The following is a 22,426-nucleotide window of genomic DNA, read 5'->3' on the forward strand; positions in this document are numbered from 1 at the left end:
GCAATCGTCACAATGGTTAACAACAAGGCCAGTGGAGGTGGATGGCAGTATAATTTTGTGCAAAGATGGATATGATAAAGGGCAAAAATGGTAGGGACATAACAGAAGCAGAAGACATCAAGAAGAGGTGGCAAGAATACACATATGAATTATACCAGAATTATACCAGAAAGATCTGGATATCCCAGACAACCCAGATAGTGTGGTTGCTGACCTTGAGCCAGACATCCTGGAGAGTAAAGTCAAGTGGGCCTTAGAAAGCCTGGCTAACAACAAGGCCAGTGGAGGTGATGGCATTCCAGTTGAACTATTTAAAATCTTAAAAGATGATGTTGTTAAGGTGCTACACTCAATATGCCAGCAAGTTTGGAAAACTCAGCAGTGGCCAGAGGATTGGAAAAGATCAATCTACATCCCAATCCCAAAGAAAGGCAGTGCCAAAGAATGCTCCAACTACCATACAATTTCACTCATTTCACACACTAGCAAGGTTATGCTCAAAATCCTCCAAAGCAGGCTTCAGCAGTATGTGGACCGAGAACTCCCAGAAGTACAGTGGAACCTTGACTTACGAACATTTCTACTTATGAGCATTTCAACTTATGAACAGCTCCATTTGCAAAATTTTGCATTGACTTGCGAATAGAGCTTCGACATACGAATGGAAAAAGGCAGGGGGAAAGGGCAGGAAATTTAAACCGTTGGTGGCGAAGAGGCTGCTTCTTTGTAGCTCTTTTGCCCCAACGGTTAGAGCAGGGGTCAGGGAACTTTTCTACTCCTGGGGTGCAGGAGGAGGAAGGAGAGGCGGGGTGGCTCCGGATTGCTGCTGGGCGTGGGAAGCCGGTGTGCTCCCTGCCCATCCCTGGCATGGGTCTGCTCACGAGTAAGCACCGCTGAAGGCCCTGGGCAGGGCGCGCAGGTCAGAGAGGCTACGTGGACGGGGATGCGGCAGGGGGAGGAAAGAAAAGCAGCTGGGTGCCGGTGCTTTGGAAGCCCGGGAAGCCTCCGCAGAGGCTTCGGACTGGTAAAGTGCTGCCTTTTCCTTTTTAAAATTTGTTCTGGGTGGGTTTTGGAGGGTAGTTTTGGGCTGGGGGTTATGTTTTTGTGTTGTCTTGTTTTTTGGTAGTTTTATTTTTGTAGTCCCAGCGTGGGACTTGCTCCAATGTTTAATTTTGGATTTTAATTTTAATTTTTTTGCAGTCCCAGCGAGGGACTAGCCGTGTTTATTTTCTTTTTTCATCCTTCTGCCAGAACGGATTGATTGGTTCTTCATCGTGGTCTTCTGTGAATGCACACAACAAGGGTTAATCAGCGCCAGCGATGATCTCCTCGGAACGTTCTAGAGCTTAAATAAAAGAAACAAAGTTGTAGGTCATTCATACTGCGCATGCTCCTCCCACCCCCTCCTCAGTTCCATTTCTCCGCCGGACGAACTGGTTCTCTTCGGCTAGAGCTCTGTTATTTCGCTTACTATTCTCTGGTTTTTTTGGCTTTTTTGACCCTTGGCAAGGCAATTCGGCTATTCTACTCTCTCCTGTCCTGACTTGGCTCGGTTTGTGGACTTTGAACTCTGGTTTTCCCTTGTTTGGCGAGCTCGGGTTTTTCCCGCCCTTTTCAACGGTCTCCGTTGCAGGGCGTTGGTGCGGTTTCAGCTTATGTCCCCCTCCGGCCCCTTTAGCCGGTGCATAAGCTGTGATAGAAAGCTCCCCTTCCAGGACCGGCACGAAAAGTGTCTTTTTTGTCTCGGGGAATCCCATTCTCCCCAGGATTGCAGGCATTGTAGGGTTTTTACTAAGCCACCCCTCCGTGCTCGCCAGCAGCGCTTAAAATTTCATCTCTGGAGCGCTGCGTTGGCTGCCTCAGAGCCGTCCCTTATGGAGCTTCCCGGTGCGGCAGTTTCTCCGTCCACCTCAAGTAATCTGCCTCAACCTCCTGCCTCTAAGGCTTCTAAGAGGGCTACAGACAAACCTGATAAAAATTCATCCAAGGAGCCGTCCTCTTCTAAGTCTGCGAAGAATAAGCCTGTAAAGCAGACAAAAAAGAGAGCTGTCAAGCGCTTGGGAACGATAGAGGAGTTACCTTCCGTCTCGCCCTCCCTACGTTCCCCTGCATTGGAGGAGCCTTCACAAGACAAGGAGTCCTTGTTTGGGGTATCCGCTTCTCTACCCCCAGGACAGTCTGAGCCACCCAGGATCCCGGGGACCGCTTCCCCAACACCTATTCGGCTTGCTGCAGCCACCGCAAGCTTGGTGTCTCCGCCCAACAGCCCTGAGTCTATCGGGCGGGCGTCTTCGGCTCACTCCTCCACTTCGGCTTCCTCGACACCGCCGCCGCCGCCGCGGAAGAGGTCTCGCAAAACTAAACGTATTTCCAAGCGACGGCATCGATCACCCCTTCGCCATTCTCGGCGCCGACGTCACTCGTCAGATGACTCCTCTTTGTCATCCTCCCCGCCGAGGAAGCATCGACGTCGACACCGACGGCGCTACACCTCCTCTTCGCCCTCGACTTCGCAGGACAGGCGTCGACGCCGAAGGAGGGCAAAATACATCTATGTTTCTTCCTCCTCGTCTTCATCTCCACCAAGGAAGCACCGACGTCGTCACCACTTCGACGTCGAGGAGCTTCCGCGACCTGCTCTGCTTACCGACCATCCCAGGGGTGTTACTGCCCCTGTTTCATCTGTGACGTCTGTCGCCGCCGACCCTCAGCGTCTTTCTACAGCGGATTTCCGACCTGAGCTTCGAGCTCGCAAAAAAGGACATTCTCCCTTATCAGAAGAAGGGGTTCCCTTTTCGGACAGTTTCTCTGATTCTGAGGAGGAACCTCCTCCTCCAGAGGACAAGGAGGATTTGCCAGTGGGTGACACTGTGGGATCCGACACTGGTGACCCCCATGCATCCTCTCCGTCGGAAGACTTCTCATCTTACTCACAGATGCTCACACGAATGGCCAAGGTCCTTAAACTACAAATGGACACACCAGCTCCTCCAGAGGAGGATCTCATTTTTGGAGATATTAATAGTGAACGGTCTCCTCCTCCCACTATGTCTTACCTTTCTGTTCTTACTACTATCATCAAGGATTTTTGGGATCAACCTTCTACGACGCCTGCACTATCTCGGCGCACTGAGAATCTTTATCGTGTGTCTGGGGAGGATTCCAAGTTTCTCCTGAAACATCCTATACCCAATTCCTTGATTGTTGAGACTAGTTGCACCAGACCAACAGGGAAGTCGCACGTTACCCCCACTAATAAGGAGGGGGAAAAGCTTGAGGTTCTTGGCAGGAAGATTTATTCTCTGATTGCTTTTATTCTCAGAGTGGCGAATTACCAAACTGCTCTGGGAGCTTATCAGAAGCAATTATGGCTAAAAACTTTGCCGGGTTTGCGGTTAATACCTGAGGATATCAGACAAGATTTTCTCAATACCTACGAGGAAGCTCAGACTGTTTCAAAGTATCTTCGTATAGCTACTAGACATTCTGTAGAAGCTGCAGCTAGAATTTTAATGTCGGCTGTTACTCTCCGTAGGCACGCCTGGCTGCGAGCTGCCAATATTCTGGATGATGTCAAGGTGAAAGTTGAAAATTTGCCATTTGACGCCTCTGGTCTTTTTAATGAAAAGACCGACTCCCACTTGGAGGAATTACACAAGGCAAAAAAGACTGCCAAATCTTATTATATTCAGCCTCAACCGAAGTTTAACAGGTACCAATGGAAGAAACCTTACAGCCAATATGGACAAGGCTCTCAGTTCAAACAGTTTAAGCCTCAGTCGCAGGCTAGGTCTTCCAATACTGCTTCTTCTTCTAATACTTACCGCTCTCAGCATTCCCAGCGCCGTCAGGGATTCAAACAACCTGTCAAGAAATCAAAACAGTACCTTTGACCCAGTCATCTTAGCTCCGCTTTATCATACAACAAGGCTTTCTCCGTATCTAAAAAATTGGTCCGTTATTACAAACGATTCTTGGGTACTAAATATTGTTCAGTACGGATATCTGATGGAGTTTCTCGACTACCCTCCTCTAGGGCAGGTTCTTCCTACACCATCCGACCCTGCTCTAGAGGAGGAAGTTCATTCCCTTCTTCTGAAAGGAGCCATTCAAAGGGTACCAGCAAGAGACGTCAGGAACGGCTTTTATTCAAAGTATTTTGCCGTTCCCAAGAAAGACGGCGGCATCAGACCGATTTTGGACTTACGACTGCTCAATACTTACCTCTGTCCACGAAAATTCCGGATGGTCACTCTGGAACAAATAATTCACCTCTTAACAAAGGGCAATTGGTTTCTTGTCATAGACCTAAAGGACGCTTACTTTCATATTACGATTCACCCTCAACATCGGAAGTACCTCAGGTTTCTGTTTCAGGATGCCATTTACCAATTTCTTGCCCTCCCGTTTGGCTTGGCTACGGCTCCCAGAACTTTCACAAAATGCATGTCTCCAGTCGCGGCTTACCTTCGTCTCAACGGGGTCCAGGTGTTCCCGTACATAGACGATTGGTTAGTGGTCTCCAAGTCCAGACGTCAGGCCCTGCAAGACAAAGCATACGTCCTTCATGTTCTACGCAATCTAGGACTCACAGTCAACTTAAGAAAGTCGCATCTTACTCCATCTCAGGTCATAAGTTACATCGGAGCAAGGCTCGATGCGAGGAAGGGGCGCGTCTTTCTTCCAGCAGAAAGACGTCGAAAGATACGCAAGGCAATAAGGAAATTTCGCCCAGGGACAACCGTGTCAGCAAGACACGCCCAACATCTGCTCGGCCTCATGGCGTCAACAACACCAGGGTTGGCCCATGCCCGACTAAAACTCAGATCCCTTCAGGTCTGGCTCCTGTCCCTGTTCAATCCGGAGACAGATCATCCACACAAGAGGCTTCTAGTCACTCAGGAGCTTGCCTCACAGCTCAAGTGGTGGACCTACCCTCCACACCTGAAAATAGGGAGACCCTTTCGGCAGCTTCAACTCACTGTACAGGTGACCACAGATGCGAGCCCGGTGGGTTGGGGTGCGCATTGTGGCCACCACAGGATTCATGCATTGTGGAATTCAGAGGAGCGGTCACTTCACATCAATCATTTGGAGGTCCTTGCCATCCTCAAAGCACTCTAGTACACTCTTGCCCCTAGTACACGGCCGTGGTGTTCAGATAGCCACGGACAACACCACGGCCATGTACTATGTGAACAAGCAAGGCGGAACACGTTCGAAGTCCCTGCTGTTACTTGTGGTGATGCTATGGGAATGGTGCTACAAACACCATGTTTTTCCAGTGGCTGTGCATATTGCAACGGAGGACAACACGATAGCAGACGAATTGAGTCGCCGCGTGGCGCAGACACACGAGTGGCAACTCGACGACAACGTATTCCAGTTCCTGTGTCGCCGCTGGGGCACCCCGGTCATCGATGTCTTTGCTACCACTCACAACAAGAAGTGTCTTCTTTATGCATCCAGAGCCGGACGGGGAGTCGGGTCCTCCGGGGATGCTTTCATGATAAGGTGGACCATGGGTTTAGTTTACCTGTTCCCGCCGTTTCCGTTAGTTCAGAGGACCTTACTCAAGGTCCAGTACGACGGAGCGGACGCCATCCTTGTAGCACCCTTCTGGCCCCGCCAGCCATGGTTCCACAGGTTGATGTCGATGTCCCACGAGGCGGTCCGGCTCCCTCTTCATCCTCATCTTTTGACACAGGATGCGGGCAAGATACTTCACCCGGACTTAGAAACCCTTCACCTAACTGCGTGGAGGATATCCCGCAGATAAGGGAAGTTCTAGTCATGTCCAAAAAACCATCCACCACGAAACTGTATAGTTACAAATGGAAAGGTTTTTTGAAATTCACAGCTTCTAGAGGACTCGTTGCTTCTCCAGTCAGCTTGTCTACGTTGCTCCTTTTTCTTCGTTATCTTTTCGACTTTAACCTTTCTGTTTCTACTTTGAAGGTTTATATAGCGGCGATTGTTTCCTTTCAGCCGCCTGGTTCGTCGGCTTCTCGTCTGTTCTCACATCCGACTGTTAAGAACTTTTTAAAAGGTGTAGTGAATCTTCGGCCTCCAACTAAGTTGCCTGTACCTCAGTGGTCACTGCAATTAGTGCTGCATGCCCTCATGAGACCTCCCTTTGAGCCAATGGCTACATGTGACTTAAAACTTTTATCTCTCAAATCCCTTTTTCTAGTGGCCATTACGTCTGCCCGCAGGGCTGGTGAATTAGCGGCGCTTCGGGTGGATCAACCCTATCTTCAATTTTTTAAGGAGAAAGTTGTTCTGCATACGGATGTCTCCTTTCTTCCTAAGGTTGTTTCTCAGTTCCATCTGAATCAACCCTTGATTTTACCTACCTTGTTTCCGAATCCGTCTGATGATACTGAGCGCATGCTTCATATGTTGGACGTTAGAAGAGCCCTTGCCTTTTATGTTTCTCGGACAAAGCAATTCCGTTTATCCACTAGGCTTTTCCTGTGTTACTTTGGTTCAAAAAAGGGGCTACCAGCTTCACCGTCCACCTTGTCCAGGTGGCTAGTCTCCACAATCTCACTAGCCTATCAGCTTACGCACCAGACTCCTCCCGATGGACTTCGAGCTCATTCTACGAGGGCAGTGGCCTCATCTACCGCTCTGCTACGTGGCATTGATGTCCCGGATATTTGCCGCACTGCCACGTGGTCTAACGTCTCTACGTTTGTTGCCCATTACAGACTGGACTTGAGAGCTCGGAAAGAGGCGTCCTTCGGGAAAGCAGTATTAACATCTGTACTCCAGTGACGTCCCTCCGCCTGGTGAGTAGCTAGCTAGTCACCCTTGTTGTGTGCATTCACAGAAGACCACAATGAAGAAAGACGGGTTACTTACCTGTAACCATGGTTCTTCAAGTGGTCATTCTGTGAATTCACACAATCCCACCCTGCCTCCCCACTATCCGTCACTGGCATTTACATTATTGCTCTGCTCAGTGTACTGAGGTTCTAGTGGCGGATAAATGGAACTGAGGAGGGGGTGGGAGGAGCATGCGCAGTATGAATGACCTACAACTTTGTTTCTTTTATTTAAGCTCTAGAACGTTCCGAGGAGATCATCGCTGGCGCTGATTAACCCTTGTTGTGTGAATTCACAGAATGACCACTTGAAGAACCATGGTTACAGGTAAGTAACCCGTCTTTTTCAGTGCATTCCTATGGGAAATGGTGCTTCGACTTACGAACATTTTGACTTACAAACACCATTCCAATATGGATTAAGTTTGTAAATCAAGGTACCATCGTATAAGATGGATTTTGAAGGGGCAGAGGAACTTGAGACCAAATTGCTAACATGCGCTGGATTATGAAGAAGGCCAGAGAGTTCCAGAAAAACATATACTTCTGCTTCATTGACTATGCAAAAGCCCTTGACTGTGTGGAACACAGCAAACTATGGCAAGTTCTTAAAGAAATGGGAGTGCCTGACCACCTTATCGCCTGAGAAATCTATATGTGGGACAGGAAGCAACAGTTAGAACTGGATATGGAACAACTGATTGTTCCAGAATTAGGAAAGGAGTACAACAAGGCTGTATATTGTCCACCTTCTTATTTAACTTATATGCAAAATACATCATACGAAAGGCTGGACTGCATGAATCCCAAGCCAGAAATAAGATTGCCGGAAGAAATAGCAACAACCTCAGATATGCAGATGTTACCACTCTGATGGCAGAAAGTGAGGAGGAATTAAAGAACCTCTTAATGAGAGTGAAAGAGGAGAGCACAAAAAATGGTCTGAAGCTCAACATGAAAAAAACTAAGATCATGGCCATGGGCCCCATCACCTCCTGGGAAATAGAAGGGGAAGATATGGAGGCAGTGACAGAGTTTACCTTCCTAGGCTCCATGATCACTGCAGATGGTGACGGCAGCCACAAAAGTAAAAGATTCCTGCTTCTTGGGAGGAAAGCGATGACAAACCTACACAGCATCTTAAAAGGCAGAGACATCACCTTGCCAACAAAAGTCCGCATAGTCTAAGCTATGGTTTTTCCAGTAGTGATGTATGGAAGTGAGAGCTGGACCATAAGGAAGGCTGACTGCCAATGAATTGATTCTTTTGAATTGTGGTGCTGTAGGAGACTCTTGAGAGTCCCCTGGACTGCAAGGAGAACAAACCAATCCATTTTGAAGGAAATCAACCCAGAGTTTTCACTGGAATGACAGATCCAGAAGCTGAGGCTCCAATACTTTGGCCATCTCATGAGAAGAGAAGAGTCCCTGGAAAAGACCCTGATGTTGGGAAAGTGTGAGGGCGAGAGGAGAAAGGGATGACAAAGGATGAGATGGTTGGACAGTGTCATCGAAGCTACCAACATGAATTTGACCCAACTTCAGGAGGCAGTGGAAGACAGGAGGGCCTGGCGTGCTCTGGTCCAGGAGTTCATGAAGAGTCGGACATGACTAAACAACAACAACAAAAACTCCTTCAACTGTTGGATATTTTGTTTTAGGGTGAGGGAAGTGACTTTATGTGTAGTAAATATATCATGAAATATAACAAGTGTTTACATATATATGATCAAAATGTGTTGTTTTTTGTCGGGGTAGGAAAATGGGTTTTCACCACTGTCTGAACCATTTCGAGAAACAAGAAGCATTCACACTGTATGCTTGTTTAGACATTTCTTAAACCATACACACATGTACAGGAGAGAGTTAACCAAAACATGTCTCTTCACATGGGCAGTGGCAATCTGAAGGGGAAAGTCTCTACTGCATGTGAAGTCTACATGTGGTAAGGAACCCTGTTTTTTCATGATCATCAGTTATGTGAAGAAGCTCCGTGTGTAGCAAATCTCCTTTTCAGACATTTGCTGTCCAAAACAATAGGAGGTGGATATATAGCACTTTGCATCTCCTCAAATATTCAAATTACTGCTTTTCTGTATCCCTAATTAGAATTCACTCTTTGTGCTCATCAATGAATTTATGAATTCTTGTGCTCACTATCATTCACATTTGTTATAAAGCAGCTCTTACCATTGCTTTGCGTTCAGATGAAAAGTGGTTAACTTACATGTAACCATGGTTCTTCAAGTGGACCTCTGTGAATTCACACATATGAAAAGTTGTCATAAGACAAAACCACCTACTAAGAAGTCGGCCAGCGATCTGAAACAAAAGAATTCAACAGCTAAGGTCAAAGGAACACTCTGTTACTGTTCCCCCTGTGTCGGCGTTGGTGCCCTCGCCTGTTTTGGAAAATTCTTCCCAGGATCGGGAATCTTTGTCTGAGGCAGGAACTTCTTTGCCAACTCGATAGCAAGAACTCCTGCCTGTTGACGCCAAACAGTCACCATCCATGAGCCAACTAGCTCAGACTATTGTTGGTTCGACTATGGCCCAGGACAACCCTGTTTTTACCAGGCGGGCATCACAAACTCCTTCATTGGCGTCAAGGTCTTTGGCTTCAAATTCTCCACCCCGAAAGAAGCCAGCCAAGACTAAGAATCTGTCTCCTCCTCGATGTCCACATTCGGGACAGGAGGTAGTGGTTTTGCTTAGAAAGTCTCGGCACCGTCATAAGCACAGACATGATGACTCTGACTTCGACGTCGAGAGGAGAAGAAGACATTGACGTCAAAGAGAAGAATATCTGATTCAGACTACAGCGAGGACCAAAGGAAATCTCGACGTCGAAGATGGGATTATACATCAGACTCTTCAACGTCAGAGGATTACAGGAGGAGAAGGAAGAGAACTCATGATTATTCCTCTTCTCCTTCATCACCTTCTCTCCCTGGCAAGCATCGACATTGGGGTCATCAGTCAGGATCAGGAGAAAAGTCGTTCAGTCTGAGGTCAGGGCAACAGATAGGTGGAAAGTCGAAAAAACAAACTGAGTCAGGATTAAAAATAGCCAATTTAACAATGCGGATATAGAGCTCTAGGCGAGAGGTTCCAACTCTGCGAGCGGAAAAAATGGAACTGAGAGCTAAGGTGGGCGGAGCATGCACTATAGGGGGCAACCTAAACTTTGTTACTTTTTTCTAAAGCTCTAGAAGATTCTGAGAGGACCAGCGCAGGCACTGTTTAACCCACTTGTGTGAATTCACAGAGGTCCACTTGAAGAACCATGGTTACAGGTAAGTAATCTGTCTATTGTTGTGCTCACTACCATTCACATTTGTTATAAAGCAGCCCTGACCATTGCTTTGTGTTCAGATGAAAAGTGGTTAACTGATGAAAAAAGGATTTAGCTTCTGTGATTTTTCCTTGTGAATAGTTGTGAGCAGAAGAGGGTATCCTGTAGACCATCTTGACTGCTGCCATGGGTGTTGTCTGCATTTAGGCTGCCCCTTGCTATGTAAAGCTTAGCATCCTTTTTCCTGCTGGAATGATATTTTGCAGCAATATCAGGCCATTTGACAGAAAGCACAATATCCCACATTCATAAACTGGAGATTAAATGGAAAATCTCACTTCCTATATAGCTTTAGAACCTTATAGCCTGTGATGTTTGAGCCTAAATCTGCCACCTTTTGGCTGTAGAGACTATAAGAACATCTAGAATTTCGAACTCTGCTGATCCAATGACTAAAAGAAAAAAAGCGAGCATCTTTTCTCCCTTTCAGAATCCATCCTCTAAGCTGTGGAACAGGAGAGAAAGCTACACCGATTTCACCACAGAGGATCTTGGAGCATACTATTAATGCTTCACATAACTTGGAGGAACAGGTCCCATCCAGTGGACATAACGAGCAAGAGAGAGACACCTTGACAGCTGATGGCCACTCTCAAGTAACCTTGCAAAACCATTGTAGTACGTACGCTGCCTTAGAAGGAATTTCATTCTGAAACACAGGTTTCTCCCGCCCTCCCCCAAAAAATCTGGCTATAAATCTGATTCATATGCAGAACGAATTTATATTATCTTGCTTTAATTTCTGTAAATCTGTAATAGCACAGCTTTCTTTCAAGTATACTAAATATAGTTATTACATGCCAAATATGTGTTAAACATAGCAAAAACATAGTTCATGAACCAATGCAGTTGAAATGCTGCATTTACCTGATTGCAATATTTTTTCATTATACTGTAGAGTCTAAATCAGTATTTTTAGCATATGCTCCTTTAGAAAATCCCTTCAAACCTGACTCTCTCAGTAGTTTTATTTGATGCATGGAATATTGCAACTTGAGTAGCAGAAGCAGGGGAAAGGTGGGTAGGTGTTGTGCTCTCCAGACTTCCTTTAATACCAGCACTGTTGTTTTCTGCTATTGGGGAGTGATGGCTTTGGCAGGGGGAATTTTATGGAGACTTCATATTGGCTCTAAACTCACAAAATGAACTCTAAATTACAGCATAAAACAGAGGTAAAAAAAGATGAATGTAATAGGTACATCTTATCACCTCAAAGATGCACACTATAATGTACACTAAGAAGGTATTGCATAGGTTTTATATTCATTTTCCAAGTTGTAAAAAGTAGATTTTTCCCCTTTGACCTATGCACAGTTCCCCTGGAATCCTGAAGTGCATTCTCCCTGTAACAGATTGCTACACTAAAATATATGTAGCTCAGGTTCCAAAAGATTACCTATGCAGTGTCCAGAGAATAAACCCTTTTTATACACTTTTTCTTGTCTGTAAATGTTTTTCAAATGCTGTATCAGAAGTTAAATATTTGTGGCAATACTCTGTTGAACACACATAGCTTAGTTATTAGGGCTAATGTTTATTTAAATATGAGGTTCTTCTTCCTAGCCTCTCTGAATCACACCCTGGGTGATCCGTGCCTGCGTGGAGCCTTATTGGAAAGTTCTAGAGCTTCTGCGGTAGCAAAAAACACATCAGAATAAGGCCCCTCCCCCTCGTATAAGTACCTTGGCGCCAAAGCTCCCCTTTCAGTTTCTTTCAACCGCCACGTTGAGAGCCTCATAGTTCTGCTTCTGTGAGTAAAAGAGAGATTATTCTTGAGTCCTTCCTGTTATCAATCTTTTTTCCTTTTAGATGCAAATTCATTATCATCAGAGATTTTTTCCTTTCTGCTTCACTCGGCCTCCGGCCCGAACACACACACCCCCGTCATCCTTTTTTCTCCTCAAATTATTTTCTCCTATTCATCGCCCGTTTGGGCCCATTTAAGCACTGTGTGGTCTGTGATAACAAAATATCACTCTCCGACGGCCACGCCAAGTGTCTTTTTGCTTGGGAGAGGCACACCAGACATCCTCCTTCTAGCATTGTAAGAACTTCAAGTCCTCCGTTCTGACTTATCCAGATTAAAACTCTGTCTTTGGGAACAATCCCTTCAGCCAACCAAAATGGCCCAGCCTCTTTGTAAGACCACCTCACAAACAAAAGCAATGTAGAAGGCTCTTTCTGAAGCCTCAAAGCAACATCCATCAACCACACCATCCCATTCTGACGCTCCATGCACTTTGTCTAAAGCTTCAAAAACCCATAAACCAAAGCTCTTGATACAAAAATCCTCAATATCAAAGTGCTCCACTAAATGTCAAATGTCCACCAAAGCCTCTTTGGTTCCGGAGCCTTCTCCGCCTAAAAGGCCTAAATAGCACAAATCTAAAGCTGTAGTCATTTCTCATCAGCCTCAACCAACCGCCAAATCAATCTGGTTCGCCTTCTGATGACAACGGAATCCCCTTTCATCAACCCTGCTTCAAATCACCAGAATGGGATGACAGAGTCGATCGATTGGCATCTTCTCCTCCCAGTCCTCAACACTTTGTTTTTTTGAGCAACCCTTCTGTAGTTGCTTCACCTGACAGGGTCGATTCCACACAACAACTAGAGACCATACCTTGTTCGGTAACATCTGATCATCCACCATGACCACCTCAGAGACATCAACCCCAACAGTCCCTAGAGCTGTCTAGTCCATCACGCGTTGTTCAGACCTGCCTTCAGCACTCGCACCGGGTTGTCATTTGCCCCGACCAGTGCTCGACCAGACAAACTACAACCGCCAATCAGCCAGTTGCTCTATCCAGCTCAGCCATACCTTCTCATGGCGGGCCTCGATCTCGACAGCCATCAGTGTTGAAACAGCCATATCACCATGATCCACATGGACTCCAACCTGCTCCCTACCTGGCACCTAAAAGACCCAGGACAGCCGAGTAATTTCTTCTACACGTGAGGCTTTTACAGCTCCAGCCTCCTGGTATTTTCCCTCAAATCCAGAAGGAAATCATTCCTCTCACTCAGCATCTCCAGCATCTATATACCCCACTGCTTTACCAGCTTGTCAACAACCTGTTTCGACATCACCAAGACACAGGCTTTGATATCGATGATCCTCAATATCCATCCTGACATTGAGCCACAAACGTCAATGCTATGACACTCAACCTATCGACACCGAAGTTGATCAGCAATCTGTCGACTCCCAACGTGATCCCGATTATTCCGATCATGGATCCAGACCTCAAGACGCCGTCAGTATTACTTACCTCACCAGAACCCGACATTGTCAATCCTGACTTACCATCACCGGCGGAAGACTTCCAGACTTACGCCCAACTTATGATCCATATGGCTAAGTCTCTCAATCTCCAAATCCACCGTCCTTCGACAGAACCAGATGATCATCTATACGACCCAATCTCTAAAGATATAACTACTCAAGTACACATCTCGATGCTTCTGGCTCTACTCAACACCGCTCAAAGATCCTGGACAAAACCAGCCTCTTCCCATGCCATGTCTAAACAAATCGATAACCTCTACAGAGTCCATGACCCTGAAGCTCTATTTCTTCCAAAACAACCAGTTCCAAACTCTATTTGTGTCGAAGCCTCACAACCCAGGTCTCGACATCGACAAATGCCCATACCACCAAATATAGACAGTAGACAGCCTTCCCCGCAGTGGTCACTAACATTAGTACTGCAACAACTGATTTAAAGTAAAGGTTCCCACTGACATTTAGTCCAGTTTTGTCCGACTCCAAGCCGTAGAGCCAACATTTGTCCATAGGCAGTTTCCATTGTCACATGGCCAGCACAACTAGACAGGGAACACCATTACCTTCCCACCGTGGTGGTACCTATTTATCTACTTGCATTTAGAACTGCTAGGTTGGCAGGAGCTGGGACAAGTGACGGGAGCTCACTCCGTCACGTGGATCTGATCTTACAACTGCTGGTCTTCTGACCTTGCAGCACAGAGGCTTCTGTGGTTTAACCCACAGCGCCACTACATCCCACTACTTACTTTTAAAACAGTTTTCCTCATCGCCATCGCCTCAGCTCAATGAGCTAGTGATTTAGCAGCCTTACGTTACGACTATCCTTATTTACAGTTTTCCTGGACGAAGTCAAACTATCCATGGATATTTCTTTCCTCCCCAAAGTCGTATCTCAATCCCATCTCTCTCAGCAGTTTATCTTCCCTTCCTTCTTCCTGTCACCGTCCACAATTCAAGAAAGACTCTGCCGTACTTTAGACGTTAGGCGAGCCCTTGCCTTTTACGTCCAATGCACCCAACCTTTCAAGCGTTCACCTCAACTTTTCAGAAGTCACCAACCACTTACTAAAGGTCGCCAGGTGACATTTCAAACTATATCTCGATGGGTCACTTCAACCATTCACCTCGTGTATCAGCTGGCATGCAAACCAGTCCCAAAGGTGATTCGCCCTCACTCCACCAGAGTAGTGGCAACCTCTACAGCATTCCTACATGGCGTACCTCTTCCAGACGTCTGTGCTTCTGCCACCTGGGCACAGCCATCCACTTTCATCAGGCATTATAGACTTGATCTCCAGCAGAAATCTGATGTGGCCTTTGGGCATGCTGTTTTCGCCTCTACCTTGGTATGACACCCTGCCTCTGGGTAAGACAGCTTTTTAGTCACCCAAGGTGTGATTCACAGAGGCCACAAAGAAGAATGACAGGCTACCTACCTGTAATTGTAGTTCTTTGAGTGGACCTCTGTGATTCACACATCCCACCCGCCCTACCCACTGTCACACCATTCTGCTTCATGTAGCAGCAGTTGACACAACTGAAAGGGGAGCCTTGGTACCAAGGTATTTATATGAGCGGGTAGGGGCCTTATTCTAATGTGTTTTTTGCTACCACAGAAGCTCTAGAACTGTCCAATGAGGCTCTGCGCAGGCGCGGATCACCCAGGGTGTTAATCACAGAGGTCCACCTGAGGAACTACAGTTACAGGTGGGTAACCTGTCGTTCCACTCCAAGAACTCGAGCAGTAATAACATGACTATAATAGTATATTATAGTCATGACTATAGACTATAATAGTATTAAAGAGATAGGACTTAATTATTAAAGACTGTATGTTTACTCGGTCTGCTTCATCAAATTAACTTGCTTGGTTTTTTAATAACAGATCTAAGAAGTAAAGCAGATGAATCTCCCCAACCTTCCTGTAAAAGGTAACTTAATTTTATATATATTCTTTTATTTTGGCTTATTGTTCATCCAAAGAGCCAGGATGGATAGTGATTTTTCCTGGTCCGTTCTCCTCCTTCCAAGGCCATCAAATACCAGTTCTACACCATTTCTAGAATAACAAACATAGCTGAGCTTACCATTCCATTGTGGTTGGTGTCTCATTCCCCTTTTCCCTTTACAGTGGTGCCTCGACTTACAAACGTGCCTACTTATGACCATTTCGAGTTATGACCAGCTCTGGCCGCAAAATTTTGCTTCTACTTGCGACTGGAGCTTCCACTTACGAACAGAAAAAGGCAGGGAAAAGTGGGAAATTCAAATTTCTGACTGTAGGTGGCAACGAGGCTGCTTCTTTGTAGCTCTTTCGCCCCAGCAGTTAGAGTGTGCATCGGAGGAGGCTTGGGACTGCCGCCTCCTGCTTCTAAGAGCGTGTGTGTGTTTGCAGGGAGGCTTCAGGCTCCCTTGTAAGGTAAGGTGCTGTTTTCTGCTTTTTAAAAACTGTTTCGGGTGTTTTTGCAGAGTGGTTTTGAGCTGGAGGTGTTATGTTTCTGTGCTGTGATGGGTCTTGTTTGTCGGGTTTTCCCCCCATTTCCAATGGGTCTTGGGGGGTTGGTTGCTTTTTTGGGGGATTTCCCCATTTCCGATGGGTCTTAGGGAGTTTGTTTGTTTTTTGGCTCTCCCCCTCATTTCTGATGGGTCTTGGGGGGTTTGGTTGCTTTTTTGGGAGGGGTTTCCCATTTCTGATGGGGCTTGGGGGTTTGTTTGTTTTTTGGCTTTTCCCCCCAATTTCCGATGGGTCTTTGGGGGTTTGGTTGCTTTTTGGGGGTTTTCCCCCCATTTCCGATGGGTCCTGCATGCTTCCCTTGCTTTTTCCTTTGTTTTCTTTGCATTTCTGACCTGTCCCCTTTGTTCTCTGTGCATTTCCGATCTGCTCCGTTTCTATTCTGTGCATTTCCAATGGGCCTTGCACGCTTGATTACTTCCCCCCCCCTTCAACTGGAAGGGATGAATCATGTTTCCAATGAGTCTTGCAGTGATTATTTAAATTTTTTGGTGATTTTTTTCTTCGGCCAGAACCATTTAATTGGTGCTTCGACTTACGACCATTTTGAGGTATGTCCATCTTCTGGAACGGATTATGGTCGTAAGTTGAGGCACCACTGTGTTTCCCTGACTATAATTCACCACAAGGAATATCATAAAGGAAGTTAAGGACTACTATTAGGTATAATGGGTGTGGTTCTGTGGGTTTATATGTTAGTATAGCAAGAACCCTCAGTTCCTAAATTCATTACACATAGGCAGTTGTGGAATACTTTATGTTTAAAGCTTTAATAGAAGAATGCTGCCTGGATAGCTCAGTGAGTTAGGTATCTGGCTATGGAGCCAGAAGTTGAGAGTTCAGTTCCCTACTACATGCCTCATGGGAACAACCAGCCTGTGTTACCTTGGGCAAGCAGCAGAGTACTGGAGCACCCCAGAGGAAGGGACTAGTAAACCATTCCAGAGTACAAAAAACTCTAGAAAGAGTCACCGTAAGTTGAAAATTATTTAACAGCATGTAATTATTGCTACTAATAAAAACATAATTGATGGAACTGAACTCACTGTTGATGTTTTCTTACTGGCTACAACTGTGTATATACACACCGTTCTCTTCGACTTGAATCCTTTCACTCCATGCACATCCTGGTTTCACCTCAGCATTGAGAACCTCAGTCTCACCAGGACAGGTCATGGTTGATATTGACCACCTGGTCTGCACCATTCTTCCTGCCACCTACATTTTAGAGGATCGAGAATCTCTATAGAGTTCAGGAAGATGAGGCCAGGTTCTTGTCAAACACCCGCAGCCAAACGCCATTACGGTGGATGCTTCCCAGACATGAACCAAGGATTGAAAGCATACGACTCCAGTCAGTAAGGAAAGACACGAGATAGACCTTATTGGCTGGTGTATTTATTCTACAACAGCATTGGTCATTTGGATGACAAACTATCAGGCTGCTATGGAGGCCTACCATCAGTTTCTCTGGGAAAAGATTAAATGACTCCTAAACAGCTTGCCTGAGGAGAAGAGGATTCTTGCACTTATCTTCCAGCAGGAGGCACTCTGCTTGGCCGCCCATCAAATTAATTCAACCCAACACATGTGGCAAAGAGTCTGTCAGCTGCAGTGGCCCTTCATACTTATATATGACTCCAGTTGCCAGGGAACTTTGATGAGAGGATCTTTTCAATGAAAAGGCCAGTTACGTACTGGAGAACCTATACAAGAAATGTAATACAGCTAAATGGATGGGGCTTGCTTCCCCATCCTTCAACCAGCAACAGAGACAGTACAAATTATCATGAAGGTGTACCCTTTTCTATCAACAGAACAAGCCTTTAACTGAGAGCTCATGAACCTTATCCTGGTCATTCTTATGCTTGATCTACAGCCCCCCGCTTTGATCCAAGCCTTCATCACTTCCCAAAAGGCTGGATAAGAAACACAAGCAGGAATTTTGACTTGTGCAACCCCAAGATCAACAACATGACCCTTCAGTCACCTACCCTGCCACCCTTGTGCCTGGTGCATTGTCACCACTGATTTTTGGATCTTATCTGTTTTGCACAGGGCTATGCCATTACAATTGTCATTCTTCTTCCTTTAGGTCATGTCCACATCACACTACCTTCAGAGGCTCTGGAACAGGAAATACTGTATCCAGGTTGCTTCAAAAGGACATTATAGTGTCAGTTCATGCTGTGCTCAAACATCTCAGGCTTTACTTTTGGTACTTTAGTCTCTGCAAGAGAGAGGGTGGTTTGCACCCAGTTCTTGATCTCAAAGGTGTCAGCTACATCAGTGGTTCTTAACCTTTGTTACTCTGATGTTTTTGAACTGCAACTCCCAGAAACCCCAGCCAGCACAGTTGGTGGTGAAGGCTTCTGGGAGTTGCAGTCCAAAACTCCTGAGTTACCCAAGGTTAAGAACCAGTGAGCTACATCTGCCCCAGTAGGTTCTGTGGTCTGTGTCGGCCATATTGCAGTTATTGGAGGAGGGAGAAAGTTTCATGGTGGTGCACCTGAAGGATGCTATTTTCCATATTTCAATTTGGCCAGGCCATTACTGATTCCTCTGCTTTATTCTGGAAGATTTTATCTGCAGGTTCTATGTTCTACAATTTGGCTGGTGACAGCACCTGAGGAAAGGAGGCGTGGTCATCTGTATATTGACAGATGACCTAACTAAAGACCCCTGCTCTGGGCACCTTTCCAGTCAAGGCTTCACTGGATCTTCGAATCCCGCCGCTGGACACCAGTTTTCTTGTAACGTAGCAGGCCACTCTGATGTCACTGCCAACTCAGGCCTCTCAGAATGCCCACCACACTACTTTACACTCGCTGCCACCAATGGTAATGACTATTTAAGAAGGACAAAGGTTTCCTTCAAAACAAAACAGGTTTATTGAAATAACAAAATGAATATGAAAATCACAAGTAGCTAATCACGATGTCAATCACTGTTTCTTATTTAATCAATCACAGACTTCCCTCACTGACCACTTAGGCACGCAGGCCTCTAAACAAGCTCTTTCTCTCACACACACTCCTGATCTGATCTCCCACACTCTCTTCACACCCTTTTTCTTCCAGCTCCTCCCTCTTCAGCCCCACCCTCTGTCACCCCATTGGCTGATGATTCACTGCCCAGCTGTGACGGTGTCACGTTCCCGGGGGTTACAATAGCCGAAGTCCGATAAACCAGTCCAAGGTCAGAGATACCAAGAATGCAAAGCCAGAGTCCCAAAACAAACTTACAGAGTGCAGTCCAAAGTCAAAGTCCAGGGTCAGATACACAGTCAGAGTCCAGAGTTCAGAGTACGTAGTCCAGGGCCAAGGTCCAAAGTCCAATACCAGCGCAGTCCAGGGTCGAGGTCCAGAGTTCAGGAACAAGAGACGTGGATGCCAGCCAAGGTTTTGACTCCTTGCTTCCACGAAGTTTCTGGCTTCACTGAAGGTTGTTTTATACTAAAACAGCTCCTTGAGCTGTTGGAAAGCTCTCTATTCTGCTAGTACTCAGGACTAGGTGAACATAGGTCCCTGTGGAAAGCCTTAGAGCGATCCTCTGCTCTTCTTGCCCTGAGTCTTTTCCGAAGCCTGCCCCGAAGCCTGTCTGCTGTGGAGGGAGAACCTGGAGGCTGCTCAGCTGTTTCCGATCTCTCCACATTCTCCTCAGCCACAGTTAACCCTTCTGGGTCCAGATCTTCGGAAGCACTCATGACAGACGGACAGGTGAGGTCAGGGCTGCCAAATACAACAACAAATGCCTAAGGTACTGCTCCAGAGCCGGCGTTGACCCAGATTCATTGGGAGATGCCTTCATGATTGAATGGGGGAACGAAACAATATACATGTTCCCACCAATACCTCTAATACAAAATACAGTCATTCGGATTATTTAATCTCGATCAAATGTCATTCTTATAGCTCCATGGTGGCCACGTCAACCGTGGTTAACCCACCTCAGAGCGATAATCAACAGAAATAATACACCTACCATCCATACCAGATCTCCTTTCACAGAACAACGGAGCAATTCTCCATCCCAACATTCAATCCCTGAAGCTAACAGCATGGAGAATACTCCCGCTTTCAAACAAATCCTAGACCGAGCCCGGAAACCATCCACGCAATGACTCTACAAGAATAAATGGAAATCATTCATAAAATTTACTGAAAATAACAACTTACCTTCCATACAGGTATCGATAAATACTATACTCACCTTTATTCTTCACCTTTTCAATATGGGTCTTGCACATTTGACCATTAAAGTTTACATATCAGCAATAGTAGCTTTCCAGCCTACACATTCAGACTCTTCAAAACTTTTCTCTAATCCAACTCTCAAAAGATTGTTAAAAGGCATCAAGAACAGTAGACCCCCAAGACAACAAATTGTACCTCAATGGTCTTTACAACTTGTCCTCCATGCTCTTACTAAACCACCCTTTGAACCAATGGCTCAATATAATGAAAAACTTTTATCCTTTAAAGCAACCTTTTTAGTGGCAATAACATCTGCCAAACGAGCTAGTGAACTCACAGGCTTACGGTCAGATCCACCATGCCAACAATTTCACCCCGATAAAGTCACCATCTACTGGTATCTTGATGTATCATTTCTTCCTAAAGTGGTCTCAGAATTTCATCTAAACCAACCACTGATTCTACTAACATTATTTCCATCCCCATCTTCAGAAACTGAGCGCATGCTCCACATGCTGGACGTACAAAGGGCTCTGACGTTTTATATAGACAGGACCAAAACATTCAGGAAAACTCCTAGAGTTTTATGGTCCACGTAAGGGTGCTCAAGCATCACCCCAAACCATCTCGCACTGGATAGTGCAGACAATATCACTAGCATATGAACTGTCAGGTAAAGAACCTCCCAATGAACTGAAAGCTCATTCCACTAGAGCAGTGGTCGGAGAACAGGGGCAAATTACCTCAAATTGGGTGAAAGTGAAAATCCTGGGGGTAATGAGCAGAGCGCTACCCCCTCCCACCCCCACCCTCTGCAGCCAAACCTCAAATTGTAAGCCATCTCTCCCTGTTACTTCCTGGTTGCAGCAGGGCACTTCTAAATCTTCCGTTCTTTCAGGAGATCGTAGATAAGCCTGCTTAATTGGCTATAGCTGTGGAATAGCCCCGAGCAATAAATCAATCCAGGGCTTTGATTGCTTCCTCCGGAAATGAATGCAAGCAAGCAGGAGGTGGGAAAGGATCAAGTTAATGAGGGGAAGGAAGGTGCAAGAGACGGAAGGCTTCATCAAGCTTATTTAAATGTATGGAGAAAATGGATGGATGGGGGGGTGTGAGAGAGGGAGAGAGACTGACTCAAAACTATGAAAAAGGAACAGGCAAGGCTTGAATTAAGGCAGGAAAAGGGGGAGGGAGGGTGTGTGTGTGTGAGAGAGAGAGACTGACTCAAAACTATGAAAAAGAACAGGCAAGGCTTGAATTAAGGTAGGAAAAAAGGGTGGAGGGAGGGTGGATGTGTGCTTGTATGTGTGTGTGTGAGAGAGAGAAACTGATGGGGGAAAAAGGTGACTTCATCAAATACTGCATCATTTCCTTCCTTTTAAATCAAGGGGGTAAAATTGGCTTATATAAATTGGGGGGGGCGGGGTTAAAAGGTAAAAAAAATTCCCTGACCCCTGCTCTAGAGCACTATCAACATCCACGGCCCTACATTGTGGGATTGAATTGCCAAACATATGCCAAGCAGCAGCTTGGTCTAACCCACTGACTTTAGTCAAACATTACTGCCTCGATGTCAGGGCGAAAAATGATGGTGCATTCGGCAGGGCTATCCTGACATCTTTGCTGTCGTGACGTCCCACCATCCGGTAAGTGAGCTTGCCAGTCACCCACTTGTGTGTATTCACAGAGGCCACGAAGAAGAAAGAGAGGTTACTTACCTGTAACCAGGGTTCTTTTAGTGGACCTCTCTGAATTTACACAATCCCTCCTTTCCTCCCCTCTGCCCGTCACGTTGTCTTATAATATACATACTATCTTGACAGCAGCAGACAATAGAAGGAACTGATGGGAAGATAGGAGGTTGGAGCATGCACTCCAGGGGGAGGTCTAACTGTCAAACTTTTATCCTAAGATCCAGAAGTTCCGAAACGTCCTGCGCAGGCACAGAAAAGCCACTTGTGTGAAATCACAGAGGTCCAATAGAAAAACCATGGTTATAGGTAAGTAACCTCTCTATTTATGTTGCTGTCAGTGCCACTTGAGAGGGAGCCAGAACTGCCTTTTACTATGAAAGGAGTTAAATTGCTTCTCCCTGCTGGCTGGAATGAAGAATATGGTTGCATGCCTCAATGACAATTAAAACTGGAGACTGTAATCTAGAAAAGGAAACATCCTTCAGACATAAGTTTGAGCAGATTGGAGAGAACTAAGACTTCTGAGGAGCAGACAGTAAATACTTTG

At 45.9% G+C, this 22,426-nt stretch overlaps 1 protein-coding gene and 1 long non-coding RNA gene across 3 annotated transcripts in view; one reads left to right on the forward strand and one right to left on the reverse strand.

Annotated features, from left to right (window-relative positions):
• TDRD12 (tudor domain containing 12) overlaps window positions 1-22,426 on the forward strand; it is a 149,179-nt gene that overhangs the window by 115,190 nt on the left and 11,563 nt on the right. Inside the window, exons 27-28 of one of the 2 annotated variants that reach the window (XR_013538552.1) lie at window positions 10,037-10,126; window positions 10,616-10,657. Coding sequence is in view for 1 of the 2 variants with exons in the window: in XM_078380351.1 (XP_078236477.1) it covers window positions 10,616-10,803; window positions 15,363-15,408 (234 nt within the window). In the remaining variant the exon portion in view is untranslated. Of the gene's footprint in view, window positions 1-10,036; window positions 10,127-10,615; window positions 10,804-15,362; window positions 15,409-22,426 lie in introns of those variants that run through there. The other variant, XM_078380351.1, reaches the window with a different exon arrangement.
• LOC144584357 (uncharacterized) lies at window positions 1,263-4,595 on the reverse strand. Its single transcript, XR_013538554.1, has 4 exons — window positions 4,468-4,595; window positions 3,825-3,864; window positions 1,969-2,022; window positions 1,263-1,345 (listed from the first exon to the last, which is right to left on the reverse strand). It is a non-coding gene; the product is annotated as an uncharacterized LOC144584357 (long non-coding RNA).

The sequence above is a fragment of the Pogona vitticeps genome, chromosome 10, assembly GCF_051106095.1.
Source record: "Pogona vitticeps strain Pit_001003342236 chromosome 10, PviZW2.1, whole genome shotgun sequence".
Classification (NCBI taxonomy): Eukaryota; Metazoa; Chordata; class Lepidosauria; order Squamata; family Agamidae; genus Pogona; species Pogona vitticeps.